Raw genomic sequence first — 22,886 nt, 5'->3', positions numbered from 1 at the left:
TTAGCATAGCAACCTTATTTTTTAAAAGCTGGTTAATTGAAAAAACAACATGCCTATTTCAGAGTACCTAATAAGTTATTTTGCAAATAATATTTCTCTACAGATATCTTCAAACCAGGAATCTCCAGTTTGGTTTTGCTTTACGTGTACACAATTAATGAATTGAACATGTTGCCACTTCAAATCAATGCATGCTTTTCAAATAAATAATTTTCAATCAAAATACATTCAGATAAAGTATTCAAAATTATTACCTGACAAATTAAAAAAATAACAACCTATACCACACTGGCAAATAATTATGTCACAAAGGTAGTCTGTGTATATATTCTTGAAGAGAACATAAACTTGTTTCTAAGCTCATGGCAAGCCTCAGGAAATTTCATAGCATTGTAAAAAAGAAAAGTAGAAGAGGAAAACTTTGTTCGGGGTGAATTCTTCTTCAGAAATGCCTTGCCATTTTTAACTTCCACAGTTTTTACCAAGCCAAACTTACGAAGCCTAGAACATTCTTCAGCAAGGTGAATAATTTCCTTACCATTTACTTTTAAATCTTAAAATCAAGACTAGCTGTCTTTCATCTAGTAATTTATGAACATTTCTAGAATTTATTAAAAATGTGGGAAATTGTGTTTTAAACAAAGTCAATAGGCATAGAAGGATGAGTGAAACAGAGCCAAGTGAAAGTCAAAACAAAACTATCCCATATTTCATGAGCTAACAGTGTAAGAAAATAGACTTCTTACCAAGTACCCCAAGTCGATAGTTGACTGTGATGACGATCACATTGCCATAACTTGCCAAGACACTCCCATCATACAAATTTCCAGTACCTTCCATATATGAGCCACCATGGATATACACCATCACTGGTTTGGGGCCCCCACTGTCCCGAATATCTGAAAAACAAATGGTTGGCAATTGTTCTTATCCTCAAAAACACAAACATAATAAAGCAGAGAATGCAGTTTCCATTTTAGGGACAAGAGGACATGGTTTTTATGTAGTTCTTTAAATTGCTGTTTTTGTTAAAGTGTTTCTTAAGCAACTCATAGTAAGAGCTGTTGCAGAAAAGAGCAATATCATTTTTTCTATCTAAAATTTTGTTTGAAGTTATAAACTGAACTACAAAAGTTCAACAAATCTAAAGTATTTGCGAATTTTAGTGTTTTTAAGTTAATTTCTAATGTGGCAGTAGAACCAAAAGAAATAATATAATAATTTTTAGAACTACTTTTTTAAAAATGGTATAGGCTTCACATGAAATTTATGAACCATAAACTAAGGCCAAAGGTATCACTGCTATTATGAAAAAAACAGTTTCCATTTCTTAGTAACTGTAAAGATTTGTACTGGATGCATCATAATTACATTTATACTCCAATTCGTGACATAATTACAACACTATTATACATTGCAAAAAAGTTTAATTTTGCTACTCAAGTACTAACTGTCACATGAATGTTTAGGCAGTGAAGTCATATTCACCTGTACTTCACTGGTTGTTGCATTTGGTGCATGTAGGGGACTGTCATTAAATAATGTATTTTAGTTTAGCCCAGGACATCTGCTCATTACACCTACCCACACCCTCTGGGGATAAAAAAGACTAAATTATATTTTTTACCTCTTTGCATTACTGTTATACTCTTCTTAGCCCCACTTTGGCTCTATAATTTTGTCATGCAGACATGAGACAGGATACAGCTTAATTTAATTATAAAGTGCCAATTTTAGTGATGTTGAAGTGATTTCTGCAGCTCTGAACTTTAATCAAATGTAGTTTTTTCCAAGATACTTTCCACCAAATCTAGATCAACAGGATCTAGAAATAATATATCGGGGGGCAGGAGGGAAGGTAGCTTTATAGTTGAGAATACCTGAAATCATTTACTCATATATTCTTATTTATTAATCATTGTATTATTTTCCATATGAACAACTGTATACCTACTTTTGACCCACAGCATTTAAGGAAAATATAAGCATATTTAACTGGTATGAAAAAATACACTAATTTCTATAGGAGAAAATGTTAAACTATATATTGGCCAATACATTTTTAACTATTATATAGATTGAAATGTGATATATTTATATATGATGATGAATATATGTACATAAGATATTATTCCATAATAGCCAATTATATCATCTACCTTTAACTGAAACAAAAATTGCTTCAAATGTATTATTTTTTCTTTAAAATTCCAATATTAAAGTACTATTTAAAAGTACAGTTTTTTCCATTGTTTTTGTCATTTTTTATCAAACTTAAATCTCCTATATATTTATGATTGAAGTTTCAGATTTCAGTATGGACTAAACTGATACAGTCATTAAAAAACTAGTGATTATTTACAAGCTATTTTACATTTTCCAGGAAAATATTAAAAACATATAAATGTCTTGATTTTTCTCCTATAATAATGAAGTAAAATTTTTTTAAATGAAAAAGCATCTTAGGTTCAGGAATTGCAGCTCAAGTTGTTTGTCTAAAATTTCAACTTGGGGCACAAGCTCACTGCAAAATTTAGAGACACTTTAAAAGTACTATTTAAATGTGACTGAATACCAATGCATAAACTTGCCATATTTTCTCTCCCTCACCAAGGGTGCATTTGAGAAGAATGTCTTATTTTTCAGTGGTGAGTGGAGGAAACTTTGACATAGAAACCATCCCCTAGACACAGCTACATTTAGAAGGAAAACCTTAATTTATTTTCTTCTTAAGTCCTTGGGAGGGAAATTGATATTCACTCCTTTATAAAGGTTTGGGGGCATATAAAGATGTTAGGGTAACATAGAGAAAAATAATCCTTTTGGAATTTTTAAACTATCCTCCTTAAATATCTATTTGCTGCATACAGTTTTAGCTTCCTTTCCTACTATGTCTGGCACTGAAGAAGCAATAATAAATTATTAAATTGAAATCATTAACTGACTGCTCACAGCAGACACTGTACTCTGCTAATTGTGTGCTTGGAGGTAGCACAGAGGGTGGCTGTTTCAGAATTCTTCTTTAATTAAAATTACATAGAATTACAAAATACCAACTGTGAACAGTAATGAAGTCTTGGTCGATCCATTCTGTTCACCTGGAAAACAATACAGCCCACATTGAGAAGACCTGCCACATTGTATACCTAATAACAGAATGGGGTGGACATGGCCAAGGAAGGTGAAAATAAGACAATAGATTCCAGGAGCTATATTGAGTGGTATCTCTTTATTTAAAAAAAAAAATTAGACTAGAAAATATTTCTGAAAGTTTGGACTGGTTTGAATTTCTGATTTGTGTTTTCAAACTCATAAAGATTTAAGCCTTGTCTAAAAACTTAACATACCAAATAATTTTTTTCCAGAAAATTCTATAAAATTCTAAAGTTGTGTTCTGAAAAATATTTGCTTTTGCTTAGAGTAACCCTAATTAATGCTGCATAAGGTATTAATTACCAAAGTGGGTAAAATTCTTGTACATAAAAACTTTTAATAATGCAATAAAATTGGGGAAAATATTGTATGTCTATTACAGGACAATTCGAATTCTTTGATAGTGTTTTGATTATATCAAATAGAAATAGTTTAAATTATATCTATATTTAATTTTCAAAAGAACCAAAATCTTTATAAATAAAAAGGATATAATCTGATAGGCTACTATTGAATACTATCTGCTGATGCTCTACTTTTAATAATAAAATTTTGAGGAGCCACTATGTCTTAGCAAATATACTAGATGTACTTTAGTAATTTATAATTTATTAGAGTCAATTTGTTCTTCTAAACTTTGTCTCACATTTTTCTTTACAAATAGGATAGATTTCACCTAACATTTCTGACTTTGCCTAAACAGCTGTTACTGACTTCACTAAAATAAAAATTAAACACACTCTGAGATGAAACACTAGTTCAGGTCCAGTAAAGCTACACATGTTCTTAAAGCATGTTTATACTTAATGTTGTTTGCCAGTTTTTAAAACTTTGCTTAGCATCTAGATCCCTGAAAAGAGTTAGATGTTAAAAGGAAAGTACTACACTGATGATTATTTTTCTACTAAATTTTTGATGGCAAAAGAGTAATGTTTTCACATTAAAAAGATAAAATTAGAATCTGAGTAACACCTTCACTTTAAATTTTAGTAACTATTTTACCTTTCCAATAAATCAAATTTTAAGCCAGTGTGGCATAGTTGTTGATAACTTCTTTAAGTTATCAAAAGAACTTGAATAAGTTAATGGGAATTTATTTGTGCCTGGCAACCAGTGTTTGGAATCATAATTCCTTCTAATGATCCTCATGAATAATTATTAGTCACACAACTTCTTCCTTATTGGTAGCTTTCTACCTAATGGTTTTATGAAGTTTTAATCATCCATGTTGTAGAGTTTTGGGCAGGATATTTTCATGTCCCTTACTCACTTCATGTGCCTCAGTTATCATTTCAAATCTGTAAAATAACATGGAAATGGTGGTAGAACATACGTTTGTTAAACTGTACTTAACCAAAGGCATAAATTTTAGTCCAAAAATAATTTAAAACATGGCAATATCAATTTTTATATACAATTTATGTAGAATATAAAATTGTATTTTAATATTAAAATATTAATATTAAGATATTATTACAATTTAAAAATTTTGTAAATACTCTTAAATTCCAAAAATAAATTGGTGGAAATACAGAATGTTGCTCTGACCCATTTTTATCACTTCAGATTTATCTTTTTGAAATTATGGAAATAACCAATAAAATATGCAGTTCTTTTGGTTATTATAAAACATAAATGAAAAGTGATGCACCTGTGTTTGACCTAATGATGGCAAAAGAGTATGGCAAATATGCAGAGGATTAGAAGTAGAGAAAAGCGGGAAGGCCATGGGTCAGTTTAAGTGGGTGAGGACCAGCCCACTCAATGTCTGGCATAGCTTCTGAATGAGGTGGCTGAGATAGGGTCCTGGAAATCAGGTACAGGAGTCATCAGGAGATAATTGAGGATGCCATATAAACAGACTTCTGACTAAAGTAAAAGAAGTAGTTTATCTAATAATTTATATCTGTAGCTACACATTCAGTGATATTAATTGAAAATTCAAAAGTCTTTATCTGGGAGAATATTGCAATTCACCTTTCTTGTCTTCTAAATAATTATCCAAAACAACAACACAGAGGAGTAGACTGAACTTGAATTGACTGAACTTGAATTGTCTGCTTCAACATTCTATACTTCTGAGCATTTCAAATATTTATTGATTTGATGACTCTTGTGACCAACTTGTTTAGTATCCTGAATACTACCTGCCATTTTAAATAGGGCTTAAGATATATTTAATGACTATTTTAAAATGTTAAATGTGCTGCAAAATAAATATATAAAATATACTCACATTTATAAGGCTTACCTCAATTATGGTTGTACTGTAAATGTCCTACTTGATGTTGTTTTTTACCAAAAAGAAGAGAAAAGAAGTACAATATTTTGCTATGCATAATATGCACATTTTTGCCCAAAATTTTTTAGGGAAATATAAGGATGTATATTATACAAGGATGGTACTAATTCCATATCTATAAATGCTTTTAATGTTTTTATTTGTGCTTATGTGTAGGCTAACCAGCCAACTGCAACCTCTTGACCTGTAAGTCAACAAGACCTTTAAAGCCCTAATAAAGAAAGAATAGACACCATGGATGCAGTAGGCTGGTAATGATTTAACACCTACAGGTAAGACCAAGGAAGCATCCATTGCCCAGGCTTGTGACTGGGCCTAAGACCATGGAACAGTGTCAACAAGGCAGTGGTTGTGAAATCATTTTAATAATGTGGCGTCAGCAATGCTATGTATAGAACTAAGGATGATGAAGTTTACTGGGATGAGGAACGTGACATTTTAGAAGACATCACTAATGTAGAAATTGAAGAAGATGATACTTCTGATATTGACAGTGATAAAGAGTTCTTGGCCTTCTACGATATGTAAATATTATGAATTTGTTACTGGTACATAAATTTCTTGTACCTTGTATTTGTTTTTTATTTTTTTGTAATGTAAAATTTCTTGTACCATACTATGTACTATTAAAAAATAAATGCAAAAATTCCTTTATAATATGAAAAACAAGTATCTAAATATATATAAGTAAAAACTGAATTAAAAAAATTAGAATGAAAGATTTGTTTTTCCTGAAAGTTTGGGCCAAAAACATGGATGAACATTATACATGGCATAATACAGTGCATTAAATCAGCAATCAAAATATTTTGTCAATAGAAAAATGACATATACTAAACTTGTAAGAGCTTTGAAAAAACTTGGAATTTACAGAGCTATACTCTAAGAAGTCCCTTATATTGAAGTATCATTTAAATAACAAATGTCTGCAAATTAAGGATCTCTAGTGGGTTCAACAAGTTAAAAGTCCTAACTGAAAGATGTCATCTTTGGAGAGCCGGGAAAAATAAAACATCCTCAAAGTCAATACATTTCCTGAGTGTTTGAATGCTTCAAATTTCCAAGAGCATTTTAAAAAAATCACAATTTACATTTTGGCAAATTTATTTGCAGTTATTTACCATTTAAAATGATACTCTTGGTCAGCTATAGTGATTTGTTTTAAATATTAATGATTGCTTTGTGTTTAATCTTTATTTAACTGTTGGGGTTCATAGTAAATAAGTTTTTAATCAAGTGTCATAAATTTTATGAAAAAATAATTCTTAAATACTAACTCCCAATTTAATGTTACACTTTTAATACTTCACCTCTATAATTTTATTTTCTACTGTATTTTAGTAAAGAGATATCTCAATGAAAATAATTAAAGTTGTTTAGTAAGGATTCACTCAATCATAGTTGTAATTATGAAAATCGCACTTCTGCTGGCCTGCTTGTGCACTGTTTTATACTGGAAAATATTTCTTATCATGTGATTAACATCTTTATGAAATTTAATTTTTAGGATTCTGAGAATTACTTTAAATCCTAGGATTACATTAGTTACCTCTGTAAGAATCATAGCTAGGGTAGCATTACAAAAAAGAAAAAAACGTAAGCCCTAATCAGAACCAAGATAAACTGAACAAATCAAAGGGCCTTTATAGACCCTCCGCCGAGCACCAGGTAAGATCCACAGTAGAATAACGATGTTGAGTAGCACAGCGTGTACTTCGATTTACAGAGTAAAATCAGAGTTTTATGTTATAAGGAAATGGGAAAGGCAAAATAATATTTAAAAAGTTGGAAATATTTTATTGTTTATAGGTGGTGATACTTTGAAAATAAGCATATATTTATTTACCAATCTAAAAATTATGTCTTTGAAATAAAAGAATATCATTATAAGCTTGCTGTAAAAAAAATGCTATAAATTCTACCAAGAATACTCACTGCGATGAGTCCAAAGTATATGTTATTGTTTAATGTTTACTAAACCCATCTATATAGGTGTAATTACTTAATTATCTTTAAAACCTTATTCATTCATGTGATATTTAAGCCTATTGACAGAAAACAGCATTTAAAGATCTCAGCTATATTGCTCAAGAAACACTTTATATCAGCTTTTAGTTTTGTCCTTATTGGGTGTGGGGTTCTTTTTAAACAAATATCAAATGTAAAAATGAAACACATTTTGATATTGGATAGGATATTTACATATATTAGAAAACATGCAAAGTGGGTACAGAGAGACTGCAGGGGGAGAGATTGTTAGTTCAAAGAATATGGACAAATTTCAGTCAAAACGTGGGATGAAACATATCAAAAGTCAGTTCAAGAAAACAAAAAAAATGCCTCTCTTCTTAAAACATTTTAATGGTTGGCATCAAAATGTAAAACAACATTAATTTTTTTAAAAAATTAAAAATGTATATTTATATGTAACAACAAGCAAGAGGACAAAACACATCAAAAACGAGAATTAAAAACAACTCTTCAAAAAAAGACAAGAAGTAAAAAAATAGAAAGGAGTGGAAAAAATGATTGAGGTCCTTGTCATGCAAGTAGATTTGGTGGAAAAAATACCTTCATCTTCCGCACCGTCATTATCACCTAAATCATCTGTCTGTTTCTTTGAAAGGGGACCTAGGATTGAGAATGGAGAAATGGAAGGGAAAAAAAAAGACAATTCAAGAATAAACAAGACTGAGGGGAAAAAAATAAATGTAAACACTAAAATTCTCAAGAGTATTTCCAAAAAGAGTGGGGAAGTAGTTATGTCAAAGTTGGTTATTGATTTTGTTTAAGAAAAAAAATACCTTTCCCCAAAATATCTCATAGAAGATTTGATTTGTGAGTATATTCAGTATTAAAAAAATAAATTATGGTTTGAAACTCAAGGCATAAGCAAAGAAAATGATTTTTAAATACCCATTGCATACAAAAAGTAAACAGTTTTATTATCTGAAAGAACTTAATTTATTCAGTACCTTCTCTAATTAAAATTGGTGACAACAATAAAAAATAGGCTAAACTCACTCTTTAATTTGGGACAATAACGTTAGGGAAACAGATATGAACATTTTTAGTGTGTGACTTTTTCCCTTTTTCTTCATTTTTTTCAAAGGCAATTAACACTTGGGTTTTACACATTTTTATATCATACATTTCTCAAAGCTGTGACTTTTTAAAATTACTTGTCATTAAATATTTCCCCATGTATTGTGAGTAAATATTAGCTGTGGATTTAAGTAAGACATTTGCAAACTGCACAAATGTACCATCAATGGAAGTCAGTGTTTAGCTCTCAAGGTTAACTTACCTTGACTCTTAACAGAGTCAAAACTTATATTTCATAGTCAATTTTGGAATATAATAGAATTATGCCCTAGTGCAATATCATGCCCAGTATAGTTATTTATAATGGGATCATGTCTTAGGAAAATAATTGTATTAAAACACTGTGAATGTTTAATAAATGTTTTATTGTACTTAACAATGCTAATTAGTTATGATGAAGGAGCACACCAAAGGGGAAGTTGAAGGCCATATGAAAGTAATTTTAAGTGTCACATGATTGACATACTCAAGTACAGAAAAAGCAAGTGAAGCCCCACATTTCATTTTGTTTCCACAACCATTTAATTTGTATGACATTTCATAATCCTCATGCAGAAAGCAATCATTACAAACACAGGACAGTCAAGTTCAAAGACAGCCAACCACATAGCAGTAAGCAAGAGAATTTTGTCATGCATAAAATAAGTAATAGAAAAAGGAGGGGAAAAAAGAGTGAAAGGCACATGTTGATTTCAATAATACAAATAGTAAAGAAGCAGGCATTAATTCTGAACACACTTCACAGGGGAGGATTTTAAATGTGAGAAAGATTTCTAAGTCTATTCAGTGATCGCTCTGCATTATATTTATAATTCAAACCTACACCTAATATCACAACCCTCAAAGAATATAAAACACCATCACAGAAAACAGAAGGAAAAAAGAGATATAATAATCATGTTTCATTAGCTCAGAGAGACAGCTTAAAATATTAATAATTGGCAAAGATCAAAAGTTTGGAAATGGAGAAATTGATAATGTAATTGAAATGACCTGTTGGCTACTCAGTTGTAAGGTCATGATTTCAAGGTCATTCCAAATGCAGACAGAGGAGCTGTACACAATTTAAGTGATATACTTTTATAGTCACTCCTGCCAGCAATTGTTCCATTAAGAGAAAACCTAGATGAAAACAACAGTTTATGTTAATTGACACTGAGTTGCAAGTTCACAGAAATCTATGTTTCTTTAATATAATCCTGTTTACATGCAAAAAGAACCCTAGTATTATTTGATATTCATGGAACAATGTTGCTACATTTTTGGAAAATTTCATATTTTTATTTGAATTTAAAAATTGCTATTATCACAACTACATTTGAAATATTTCAGATTTTAAAACATGCAAAATATCAGACAGGAAATTATTTTTTCAAGTGCTTTGTCTTTCTGTAAATATGTAAAGCAATAAATGAACAGACTTCAACAGATATATTTTCTTATGTTTCTCTTCTCAAGGATTCTACCTAGAAACTATGGTTTTATTTACTGGTTAACAACACAGATTAAGTACAGTGGCAGTTATTGCTGTCTACTTCAAATTTCTGTTAAATTACTTCAAATTTCTGTTAAATTACTTAATTTGCTTAGTTCTTGGCTATATTAAGAACCCATTAATGTGAGTTCAAAATTTTTTTGCTGAATCACATGTAAAACCTATGGCAATTAAATTAAGTCAGTTTCTTCATTTTGTGTAGGGATTTACAAAATATCTCTCTTGGGCAATTCAAAAGGAGGAATCTTTCCTTCCCTTTCTAGGGTCCCCAAGGCAATTCACAGGGCTTCCTTGGGAAGCCCACTAGGTTCTACAACTGCGAGCCAGTGCCATACTTTTTGCACATGTACAGAATTGCTAGCTCTTGGTCTACATAAAATGTGATAGTAAGAGAATTTTTATTAAAACATTGTCTCCCACTCCTCTGAATATGGGACATAGTTCTCAATTGCTATTTGACTTTTGGTCTGCATAAGCAGAGAAGCCATGGAAATGATCCTGCATGTAGAAAGAGGATTTTTTCCAAAGATGGAATGGCTGGCCCAGCTTTTTGCTACATATTTATCATCACCTTCCCTACTCAGGAGGCTACATGACTCTTAACTGTTGTGGGATAATGATTACAAAGGTAAGCTTCATGGGACATCTCTTACTATAGTAAATCTGATGAATTAGAAACAGATACAGATATTGCTTCAACATCATACGTGGATGGGACATCATTATCCTAAAGTAGAATTAAGTTGAGTTCTCCCAACTAAAAAATTTCATTTACTGACTATTCAAGAAAACCTTATTATTAGATGATATTAAATTGTGCCCACAGTATGCATTCCAGCAATATTTGGGAGTTCAGCATAACTGGGTTTTCTTACTATTGATAGTTTTTTACACCTCTGATCTTTGAAGGTTCCCTGGGAGAAACAGGGTTGATCATAGTTTTTGGCAAAATTGATTATAAAAAGAAAGAAAACATATTTATTTTATCTTCTGTGCCTAGAGGCACTAAGAATCAATACTGTAGAGGGTCCATGGTTGTAAATTGAGAAACTCAGTATTGGTTTCTCTGAGGAAGCCTCAAAAGAGTCAGCATATGCCAGTGGATTACAGAAACAGATCCCGACATGATCTCAAGATTCCTTGTTCCCAGGCTGAAAAGGAAACAGCCATTGCCTTGAGCCTCCATCTGTCTAGGGTATCAGCAACTTTGGCTCTTTTTCCCTTTATTGTAACTGCTACAATTGTTGTAGTTATGGATGTTAAAACTTTTTCAATTGAAAGAAAATGTTGTAAGAGGCAATAGTCACTAATTTCCTTAAGAATAGTAGACAACCATGTTTTAGAGGCCACATATTCCTGCAAGCTGATCAGCGTGATTTTCCTGAAAGGTAAAACATTTATCCTTCAACAGAAATAACTATCATCAACAGCATTCCAACACTAGCTTATGTCTCTTTTAAACTACAAATAGTGCCTGTTCAATACCAGTACCTTAAATAGGCAACTTAAAGCACCAACTTATAAAGCAAGCGAGTCCTCTAAAACCTGGGCGTTGAAGTGATTTATTCTGCCTTGAAACTCCACAGGGTCTGTGCTCCTTGAGGAATGCACACATAACTCTCATTAGAGTTAATGGGAAAGTAGACCTTGTGTCATTTTGAAAGGGAGTGAGAGTAATTACTATATTTTATATCTCTTATAGGCAATAAATAGAATCAGTGGTGAAACAACAGGATCAAGGAAAGTAAAGGGAACTCCTCGCTGTGAACATTGGACTCATTTAAATCCAAAATAGTTATTTTGCCATTAACATAGGCCTGATGCAAAGTATAGGCCTCTATAAAGGATATTCTTACATTACAGAATCTGACCATGTGCCTTTTATTTAAAAAAAAAAGAATAAAAATGTCAGCATTTTTCTGTAATTAACTGGAAAATAATTGAGCTCCTAAATAATTATTGTCCACCCAAATTAATGTTGCTTTTTATCATCCCCTTTGCTGAGGATTAATATACTTTAGGTCTCAAATACATTAGAAGTGATTATAAATTCCTTCATTAAGGGTTCAATTCATCAGAAATCATTTGTACTTTGTGTTACACATATTTGCAAGAGGCAAGTCAATGGAGGATATTATTAGCTCCTGACTTAGAAAGCTGGCCGTGAGAAATCTGTCCTTCTTAACAGAACAAGTCTTTGAAATTTTCAGGATTATTTAGAGCTCCGGGCTCCACTGAGTCCTATCTTGATAGATGGAGCGCCCGGTTAATTTAATGACCTTGCTCTCCTCTTTTCCAACCCTCTTTACCCAGCAGCCTTTGAGATAAACTGACTCAGAAGAATTCCTAAGGCCATTTCCACAGAATGGAGCAATTTAAGGATGTTGCCATTGTTGTTCTGGGACAATTGAGAGCAGCCTAAATCTTTTCATGGGTGTTTTTAGAACAAAATTTAGTTTATAAAATTAGGATCAAGGATATAAAAACACCTGAATATAACAAAAGGATATAAAAATGCCTGCTCCATATGGTGGACAGTGCTAAAATTCAATACATTTTAAATTAAAATTGCAGTGTATTACCATATTTGATTTTTTCCATATTGACAAACATTAAAATACAATGACTTTAAGAAATTAGATATCAGAGCAGTTGGTGTCATTGCAAAACTATTGAATTTTACCCATTGAAATTTAGTCAATTTTGTGGAACTACAATACACACCACTTGAGAATACAGAAATTAGTGGAGGTGACTGATTTGAAAAACACTAATTATTTTTCTATCACTATATTGATTTAACTAAAAGTAATCACAGCTCTTACAATAAGAAATATATAAACAGATATAAAGTAATCAAAGCTGAAAAAATATTTTTTTAAGTTTTCAATTAAGAAGTTAAACATTTTTGAGTCATGTAATAAATCTACATTATGAAAGAATAAAGATACAGAGAGAACCATTGTGATGAGATATTGAAAGTAAACTTTGGAACAATTGAAGGTTTTCAAAAGAATACATATCTGTGCAATTTTTGCTGGCACTACTGTGTCATTCATGACGTTCAAGTCACTTTTGGTGCACTGCATGTTTAGTCTAGCACTTCATACTTATACATGCTGTGAAAAAAAAACAGGTCCAAGAGGATGAATGCAGCAGGCGTGGTCCGTGTTTATTTTGTGTTGGAAGAAACCTCCTATGTGAACATAAAACATGTTCCCTCACAGATTTTCAGAAGCAGAGCACAGCCTAAAGCAAGACTTCTCAGAAAAGAGAATCCGATGTTAAAATAGGGCAATGATAGAATGAGAAATCTTTTGAGGTGAAGTAGGTGGAAAAAATCTCACTTATAAGAAAGATAAGTTTTTTTTCTTCATAAAATTATCTTGAATAACAAACCTTTGAATTCAAAAGCATCCTTTTTTAGAATAAAAGTGATAGCATCTGGAGACAAAAATTAGGTGAAACAAAACTAAGTAAAAATGGCTAACCCCTAATCTGAACATCACCAAATTTCCTCAAGCTTGTTACTTTTCAACACTATTTTGGGTTTTTTTAAAAAATTCAGATGCATTTAATGCCAATGCGGTATTTTTACAGCATGAAGAATGGCAGAATGGCGCACCTTCTCACCTGGAACAATGTGGCTGTGTGTTGTACAAACCCTTTAGTACTTTGTGAAATCATACTTTCCATTGCTTTCCACACATTGCCCAAATGTGCCCCTGCAGTATGGTGAGGACACAATGCCACCAGGTGCTCAGAGATATCTCAGCGAGACTTGAGACTTAGATGGCTTCTACAGCCCAACCTCCTTAACATGGCTGCAGGATTATATTATGCAAAGGGCTCAGGACACATGGAGAGTAAAACAGGCAAGACTCTTGTTCTCATGCAAATTAATTTTGCTAGAGAAAGATATTAAATACATAATCACACATATAAACCTATACTTACAAATTGTTTTAAGAAAGAGGGTAAGTCTTGGTGTTATGAGAGGTTATACAAGGAGACTTAACTGAGTTTAGGAAGTCCACAATGAATACAAGTGCCAAGTGGCTTGAAGACTGGAAAATAAGTCAATACTAAGCACGTGAAGAGGCTGAAGGTGGGTAGGTAGGATGAGAAGAGGATTTCATCTTGAAAAAACTAGCATTCAAAAAGGTTACAAAAGGAGAGTAAGCCTAGAGGTGAGTGTGGCTGCCATACAGGGATCAGAACAGGGAAGAGTGGGAAACATGGAAGGAGAGCTAGACAGGCATCAACCAGAGCCTGCAGCTCCTCTAGCCTGAAGATCTTTGTCTTAATCCTGAAACCCATAAGAAGTAATTTAAAGCATTAAAGCACACACTGGCAAACTCTGCCCTATCTGAATCTGAAACAGAAAATCAGAAAAAAGAAAAGTCATTCTAACAAATATGACTGAGAATATTTCATAGAGACCTGCATTATATTCTCATCAGAGGAGAATAGCCTTATTAGAAGAAATGAAATCACAGAAGGAGAGTCTATAATATATTATTCTACTTGTGTTTGCAAATAAACCAAATATCACCATGAAGTAAAATCTAAAACTTCAGTGCATCTAAAATTTTATAAATATTTTAAAAGTTTTCTTTATTACATTTGCATTCAGAGTTAAACTGACTTTGCTTTACAATTAACACACAGAGAATTAACATACACTAACTATCCTTATAGTCATATGAATATGGATATTCTTCAAGCCATTTCTACTTGTGTATCTTACCCTCACTTTACTATAACAAGGATATTCATCATGTCCACCTTAAAGCCAGTTTTACCTACCAACACAGGTTTTGCTCTCAGAGGTATAACCCCTCCCTCTGTTTCCCAACCCTAAATCTGGAAATAATCTTTAACCATCTACTCTTTTCCTCTCTGGTCTCAGCCAGATTCATCAATTTTTCAAGAAAATGTTGCTGCTCTCCCTCTCTTTGATTCATATTAGCCTATTAGTAGTTTAGTTTGAGGCCATCATTAGCACATTCCCAAATTATTTTATAGCCTCATGGCTGCTTCCATTGTCTTCCAGACTCTAGACTGTTTCATAAGCCATTTTGTGTGCCACAGGTTTTTGCAGATGTAGATAGTAATGCTGGCAAACTCCAAAGATGTAAACACCATGCATTATCATCAGCTAAAATGCATACATTATTCAACTCCATTTAAGATTAAAATGGTAAGCACTCCAAGTGATTAGAAACTCAAAAGAATATACAACAAACATGAACTGTGAGTTTTAAAGTAGCTATAACAAGATATTAAAACTATAGCTTAGCACTCAATTTGATGTTTTAGAAATTCATGAGCAAAAATAAGATTTTTATCCAAAGTGGAAACAATTTCTTTAAAATATTACTTTAAATTCACTTCTGATTCCTGTTCATGAAACATCACTTTCATTGTTTTACTATTCTGTTTAAGAGTCCTATCTTCTTATTCCTTATTATTTTAGATTAAATGTCCCAGACTGAATCATAAAACCCTCCTTACTCTTTTACATTTTATTTCTTCATTCTACTGCTTTGCAAAACACATATTTTTCTGAGTTCTATCAAATGTTTAATAAGAACTAGTAGCAACTGTTCTCAAACTCTGTAAAAAAAAATAAACAGAAGAGGAAGGAACATTTCCAAACCCATTTTGCAAGGCCAGCATTACCCTAATACCAAAGCCAGACAAGCACTGTGTAATAAAAGAAAATTACAAGCCAACATCCCTAATGAACATAGATGCAAAAATTCTCAACAACACATTAACAAACTGAATTCAACAATAGATTAAAAATAACATACATCATAATCAAATGGAATTAATTCCAGGCAAACAAGGATGGTTCAACACCCACAAATCAATCAATATGATACTCCACATTAACAAAATGAAGAATAAAAATCATACGATCATCTCAATAGATGCAAAAAAAGCATTTGACCCAAATCCAACATCTTTTCATGATAAAAACTCTTAACAAAGTGGGTATAGAGGTAATAGAGGGGAAAGCACACAACAAACACCATACTCGATGGTGAAATGTTGAATGTTTTTTCTGTAATATCACAAACAAGACAAGGATTCCCACTATCATCACTTCTATTCAACATAGTCTTTGATGTTATCCAGAAAAATTAGTCAAGAAAAAACACAAAGTGCATCCAAATCAGAAAAGAAGCAATAAAATTTCATCCATTTGCAGATGAAGTAATATTATGTATGAAACCCTAAAGACTCCACTAAAAATCTAACAGAACTAATACATGATTTCAGTTAAACTGCAGAGTAAAAAATCAATAGAAAAACTATGTTGTTTCTATATACAAACAATGAAATATCAGAGATATTAATTAACAACCTATGTATGTTAGCATCAAAAAAGAATGAAATGCTTAGTAATATTTAAGCAAAGAGGTGAAAGGTATATACACAAAAACTATATGACATTGATGAAATAATTGAGAGAACACAAATAAATGAAAAGATAGTCCATGTTCATGGAGTGAAAAAATTAGTATTGTTAAAGTATCTATATTATCCAAAGTAATCCATAAATTCAATGTAATCCCTATCAAAATCCCAATGGCATTTTTTACAGAAATAAAACAAATAACCTTAAAGTTTCCATGGTGTCACAAAAGACCACCAAATAGTACAAGCAAGCCAAAGAAAGAAGAGTGAAGCTGGAGGAATAACAGTACCTAATTTCAAACAATACCGCACAAACATAGTAATTCAAACAATATGGTTTTGGTGTAAAAGCCAAACACATTGATCAAAGGAACAGACTAGAGACTAAGAATATACTATAGAAAAAGGATAATTTCTTCAATAAGTAATGTTGGGAAAAATGAAAAGCCACATGCAAAAGAATCATACTGGACCACTATCTTACATGGTACACAAATATCAAATGAAAATGGATTAAAGACCTAAATGTAGGACATAAAACAATTAAGTTCCTAAAAGAAAACATTCACAGTGAATTTCTTGACAGTAGTCTTGACATAGTGTTTTTTTTTAATTTGACACCAAAAGAAAAGACAGCAAACAAAAACAAACAAGTGGGACTACATTGAACTGAAAAGCTTTTGCACAACAAAGGAAATCATGAATAAAAAGTGATCTATATAATAAGAGAAAGCATTTGTAAACCACATATCTGATAAGTGGTTATAATCCTAAATATACAAGGAATGTACAACTCAATAGCAAAAAAAATATAATCCAATTTAAAAAACTGGGTAAGGGACCTGAATAGTCAGGCTTCCAAAGACCTACAAATGGCCAATGGGTACATGAAAAAGTCCTCAACATCAATAATTACTAGGAAAATGCAAATTAAAACCACAATATCACTTCACCTTTGTCAGGATGTTGATTATCAAAAAGCAAGAATGAAGAAATGTTAGTGAAGTTGTGGGTGAAAGGGAACCCCGTGCTCTGCTGGAATCCTTGTGCACAGTCACAATGAAAACAGCATGGAGGTAACTCAAGAAACTCAAAACTGAACAGACAGAAGATCCAGCTGTTCCACTTCTGGGTATATATCCAAATGAAACAAAATCATTCTCAAAAAAAGCATAAAAACGATTGGTAGGGGCTAGGTGCTGGAAAAAATAGTAAGGGTTTGGTAAAAGGGTGAAAACTTTCAGTTATAATATGAATGAGGCCTGCGGATCTAAAGTACAGCATGGTGGATGCAGTTGAAATATTCTGTATTGTACTGTATAATTGAAATTTTCTAAAAGTATAGAACATTAATGTTCTAAAAGTGTAGAACAGAAACATGTGATATAAAACCCTAATTTTCCATATGACCCTTGTTACTGTTGCACAAAACAATAAACCTACATTCACACCTGCATGTTTTATCCCGTAGAGTTGATTACTTCAAGTCTTTATTCTAATCAGCTGACTTTAGAGAGGACTAAAAAAAGTGAATGAGCATAGGAAATCTCCACTAAACTAAAGTATAAGTTTTTTTTTCACTTTAAAAGAAAGGAATACTCTGAGACCTACACAACTCTGAAGAAAGAAGTCAAGGAAGACACGAACAACTGGAAGCATGTACCATGTTCACAGATTGCAAGAATTAACATCATCAGAATGTCCATACTACCCAAAGCAATTTATAGATTCATGCAATCCTTATTAAGGTACCAATGACATATTTCACACATGTAGAACAAACATTTCAAAAATTTATATGGAACCACAAAAGACCCTGAAGAGTTGCAGCAACTCTGAGAAAGAAGAACAAAGTAGGAGGGATCACAATACCTGATATCAAACTGTATTACAAGGCCACTGTAACCAAAATAGCCTGGTACTGGCATAAGAACATAGACCAATGGAACAGAATACAGAGCCCAGAAATAAACTGAAGTTTGTATGGTCAATTTATAGTCAACAAAGGTGGCAGAAGCATAAAATGGACTAAAAATAGCTTCTTCAACAAATGGTGTTGGGAGATCTGGACAGCTATATGCAAAAAAAAATGAAACTCGATCATCAGCTTACACCATACATACATTCAAGGTTGGTAAAAGACTTAAAAATAAGTTGTGACACCATAAAAGTCCTAGAGGAGAACATAGGTAGGACAATCTCAGATATTCCACAAAGCACTATTTTGTTCCCTAGAGCAAGGGACATAAAGGAAATAAACAAATGGGACCTCATTAAAATAAAAAAGCTTCTGTACAGCTAAAGAAAACAGTATTAAAATGAAGAAGGAACCAACCTTATGGAAAAACATATTTGCCAATGATACCTTGGACACGGCTTTGATCTCCAAAATATATAAAGAACTTACACGACTCCACTCTAAGAAGACAAGCAATCCAATTAAAAAATGGCCAAAGGAGTTGAACAGACACTTCTCCAAGGAGGACATACAGAGGGCCCAGAGACACATGAAAAGATGCTCAGCATCAGTAGCCATCAGAAAGACACACATTAAAACCACAATGAGATACCACTTCACACCAGTCAGAATGGCCATCATAAACAAATCAACAGACCACAAGTGCTGGAGAGGATGTGGAGAAAAGGGAGCCCTAATGCACTGTTGATGAGAATGCAGACTGGAGCAGTCACTGTGGAAAACAGCATGGAATTTCTCCAGAAAACTAAAAACGGAACTGCCTTTTAACCTGGCAATTCCACTGCTGGGATTATATCCTAAGAACCCCGAAAGACCAATTGTAAAGAACCTATGCACCCCAATGTTCATTAGCAGCACAATTTACAATAGCCAAATGCTGGAAGCACCTAAGTGCCCATCAGTAAATGAATGGATCAAAAAAACTGTGGTATATTTACACAATGGAATAGTACAAAGCAGAAAAAAAGAAGGAGCTCCTACCCTTCACATCAGCATAGATGGAACTGGAGAACATTATGCTAAGTGAAATAAGCCAGGCAGTGAAAGACAAACACCATAAACCTGATAACAAAACAAACAAGCAAACAAAATATAATCAGAGACATTGAAATAAAGAACAAACTGACAGTAACCAGAAAGGAGGTGAGAGGGAATAATGGGGGGAAGGGGGTAGGAACATCTGCAAAGGACACATAAAGGTGGGGAGGAATCAGGGGTGGGAGGTGGGGATGGCTGGGGTAGAGGGAAGTGGTGGGGGAAGATGGAGACAACTGTACTTGAACAATAAAAAAATGTAAAAAAAAAAGTAAAGAAAAAGAAAGGTGTACAGATGTGTGTTTGGGCCTAAACTGCTGTCTGGAAGACATGAACTAGATGACCTCCTGACACCTTCAGGTCTCACATGTGCCCCTCCTTGCTAAACATCTCTGGGCCACAAGAATGTCCAGTTTTACTGCTCCTTCTACTACATGAGGTTCTCCATGTAATTCTTCTTCCTCACCATGCAGGCTGGAGTCTATCAGAAACCCAATTCTGTACTGTCTCTGACCTGATACAATATATGTTAAGGCTACACTAGATAGTAAAGAAATACTTGTTATATCAGTGATTATGTGCCCAGATTCACAGAAAACTAAAGTGAGAAGGGACCTTGAGGAATGGTTATCAAACCCTGTCAGGTCCTTAAGGAATCAAAAGTACAGTGTGGACTGATTTTGGCCAGGCCCCAACAGCATTAAATGTAGACCTAGGTCTCAGGTTTCTTGTCATTCAGCCTTGTTATCTTCTTTCTAACAAGTCAAGTGGCAATAGAAGACAAACAGAGAAAAATTAAATAAATAAATCATAAACCAATAGATTTGCTATAACTATTTCACAATGATAAAACCTTTCATACTCCTTTAACCAGAATTTTACTGAGATGTTATTGAGGTTAAAACTTAAATAAAAAGCAAATATTTATAAAAACACCTTTAAAAAGAAAAAAATTTACAAATGAGCCAACAAATCTGGAAGGGCAAATACCCTAGAGTCAAAACCAACTAACAATACCAGTTAAGGGAAACAATTTTTCAGTAGTACATATTCTCAGACTGAGTAGCATGTAAAATAATTTAAGTGTAGAAGAATTAAATAACCAGCCTGACTTAAAAGAAGAACAAGAATAGCTAGGGCTAATATATGGGCATTTAAGCCACTGAAAGTGTGAAATGCTCTGCATAGGTTAGTAAATATTTCCCAGAACACCTGGAATCCCTCAACTTTAGCACCTAAGATGCTTTGGCCCTTCCCCAGGGTGCCCTTATTATAGTATGATTAAGAAATTAAAGGGTTAATGATTGGCATACTATGAGTCCTCAGCAACAGTGCTATGGGATAATAACCTTTCTAATATTTTTAATATTACCTCCAGATTAATCTCGAAGAATTTTCAAAACCTAAAAGTCTATGACTCTAAAATGCATTTTCAAAACTATATATTTATGCTACTTAATATTGTGATTCTGTTGTAACAGTCTTAAAAATTGAAATTGAGAGGTTTGAATATTGGCTCTTTCATGTGATAGTTGCATAAACTTGGACACATTTTTTAACTATTCAGAACCTAGGAGCACAATGTCACCCCCCCCCAAAAAAAAACACTGTTATAATAACAATTAAAAGTGTGTAGCAAAAGGGCTTACCATGGAATAATTCAGTTACATTTTGGTTATCTGTATCCTCTCCTCTAATCATTGTCTCCAATCAAATCCTTTACTGTACTCCGCCCCCCCCCCCCCCCCACACACACATACATCCTGGTATAATACTTGCTAGAAAAATAAAAAGACTTTAAAATTAGGTCAGCCTTGCTGAGGCACCTACCAGCTATGTGACCCCTCTATATTACTCTTTTTCTTTAAATGTACCTTTAGCGATGCCCACATAACAAGACTATCACAACATATTCAAGATCATACATATAAAATATCTAGTACAGAATCCATTCTATAAAGATAGTACAATAATAATAATGTTAATTATCATTGAATTATGAGTGCCTTAATACATACTAATGCCTAACATATAGATATTACAACTCTTTCCAGAGTTTATATGTTTGACCTAGGCCCCAATGCTTAATTAGCAGAACAATTTAATTAGAGTCTAATATGTCTACATTCTTGCCAAATAATCTATCACAAAACATGTACTGGCAAAATGCAATTATGGTATCTTGCACTGACCTTGAAAAGCATTAAGGCAAATTTACCAGAGTATACCTCAGAAGAAAATAGCATGCAAGCTTTATGACTCCTACCAAGCACTGAGCAACCTAGCAGGCATGTAGCAGTAGTTGAATATATGAACATTATTTTCCATCAATGACTTTCAGAAAGACTATGCTAAGTATTTTATCACCCAAGAAAAAATTTCCTGCTAGCTACACATAACTCCATATTTTGACAATGACAATCTGGCAGAAAAGCTTTTTTAAATGCATCATCAATTGAGCATCTATTTTATGTGTCTAACACATAATAGATTTGCATATATTTTTAATTGTCAGGCTAAGCCAAGCAATACAGCATAGTAATTAAAAGTATAGGTTCTAAAACTATCAACCTGCTTTTAAATCCTGCCTCTGCTGCTTAAAAGCTCTATGATCTCAATTCCTCTTTGCCTCTATTTTCCTGTCTGCAAAATAAGGATATGAATAATGGTATCTACCCATAAAGTTGTTGTAAGAGCTAAATTAGTCAATTTATCATATTTCATATTTGATAGAATGTAAATGTTCAAGCAAGCTATTGTTGTGAGGTCAATTGTATTATCTTCATGGAATAGTTTGGGAAATAGAAGTGAATAGCTTGTTTTAAAAAATGGTGCTATGCTAACTACTCCCCATGGGTTATCTCATCAACTCTGCACAAATACTTCAAATTTCAGGATTACTGTTATTCCATTTATCGGTTTGTTGACAGGGAATTTGGAGCTTAGAAAACTGATAAATTCATCCAATATCTTCTATGTAATAAATAGCAAGGCCAGGAAATGGACTCAGTTCTGTATTATTCTATAATTCACAGCCTCAAGAATATTCTTTGTTCCCATGAGATATCTAAAAATGTCAAAAAATTGCTTTCATGAAGATCAATGGAATAGCCATGAAAAATCTAAGAGTGTCTCATTAGGATGGAGATTATATATATATATATATATATATATATATATATATATATATATATCCTCCATAACCACTCATAGCAAAATCTGTTGCTAATTTATTAATTACATAGCCTTTGGTGAGTTGAAGTAATAAAGAAAAAAATAAAAGTAACAATTACAAATGTGAGGAAGTGGAGATGAGATGTGCTGGTTAACTGTTCTGCAGTGTGAGGAAAAAGATGCAAGGTTGTATACACAAAGATGTAAGGGAAAAA

The 22,886-nt window shown here is 32.7% G+C and overlaps 1 protein-coding gene across 2 annotated transcripts in view; it reads right to left on the bottom strand.

The window, feature by feature from the left end:
• NLGN1 (neuroligin 1) overlaps positions 1–22,886 on the bottom strand; it is a 630,430-nt gene that overhangs the window by 426,203 nt on the left and 181,341 nt on the right. Inside the window, exons 3-4 of one of the 2 annotated variants that reach the window (XM_045852090.1) lie at positions 8,027–8,086; positions 747–899 (exon numbers count right to left, since the gene is read on the bottom strand). In XM_045852090.1, coding sequence (XP_045708046.1) covers positions 747–899; positions 8,027–8,086 — 213 coding nt within the window. The remainder of the gene's footprint in view (positions 1–746; positions 900–8,026; positions 8,087–22,886) is intronic. The other variant, XM_045852091.1, reaches the window with a different exon arrangement.

This window comes from Phyllostomus hastatus, unplaced genomic scaffold, assembly GCF_019186645.2.
Source record: "Phyllostomus hastatus isolate PE091 unplaced genomic scaffold, TTU_PhHast_1.1 phas_contig_86, whole genome shotgun sequence".
NCBI classification, from domain to species: Eukaryota; Metazoa; Chordata; class Mammalia; order Chiroptera; family Phyllostomidae; genus Phyllostomus; species Phyllostomus hastatus.
Note: the sequence above shows the minus strand (reverse complement) of the source record. Positions and strands in the feature narration are given on the sequence as shown.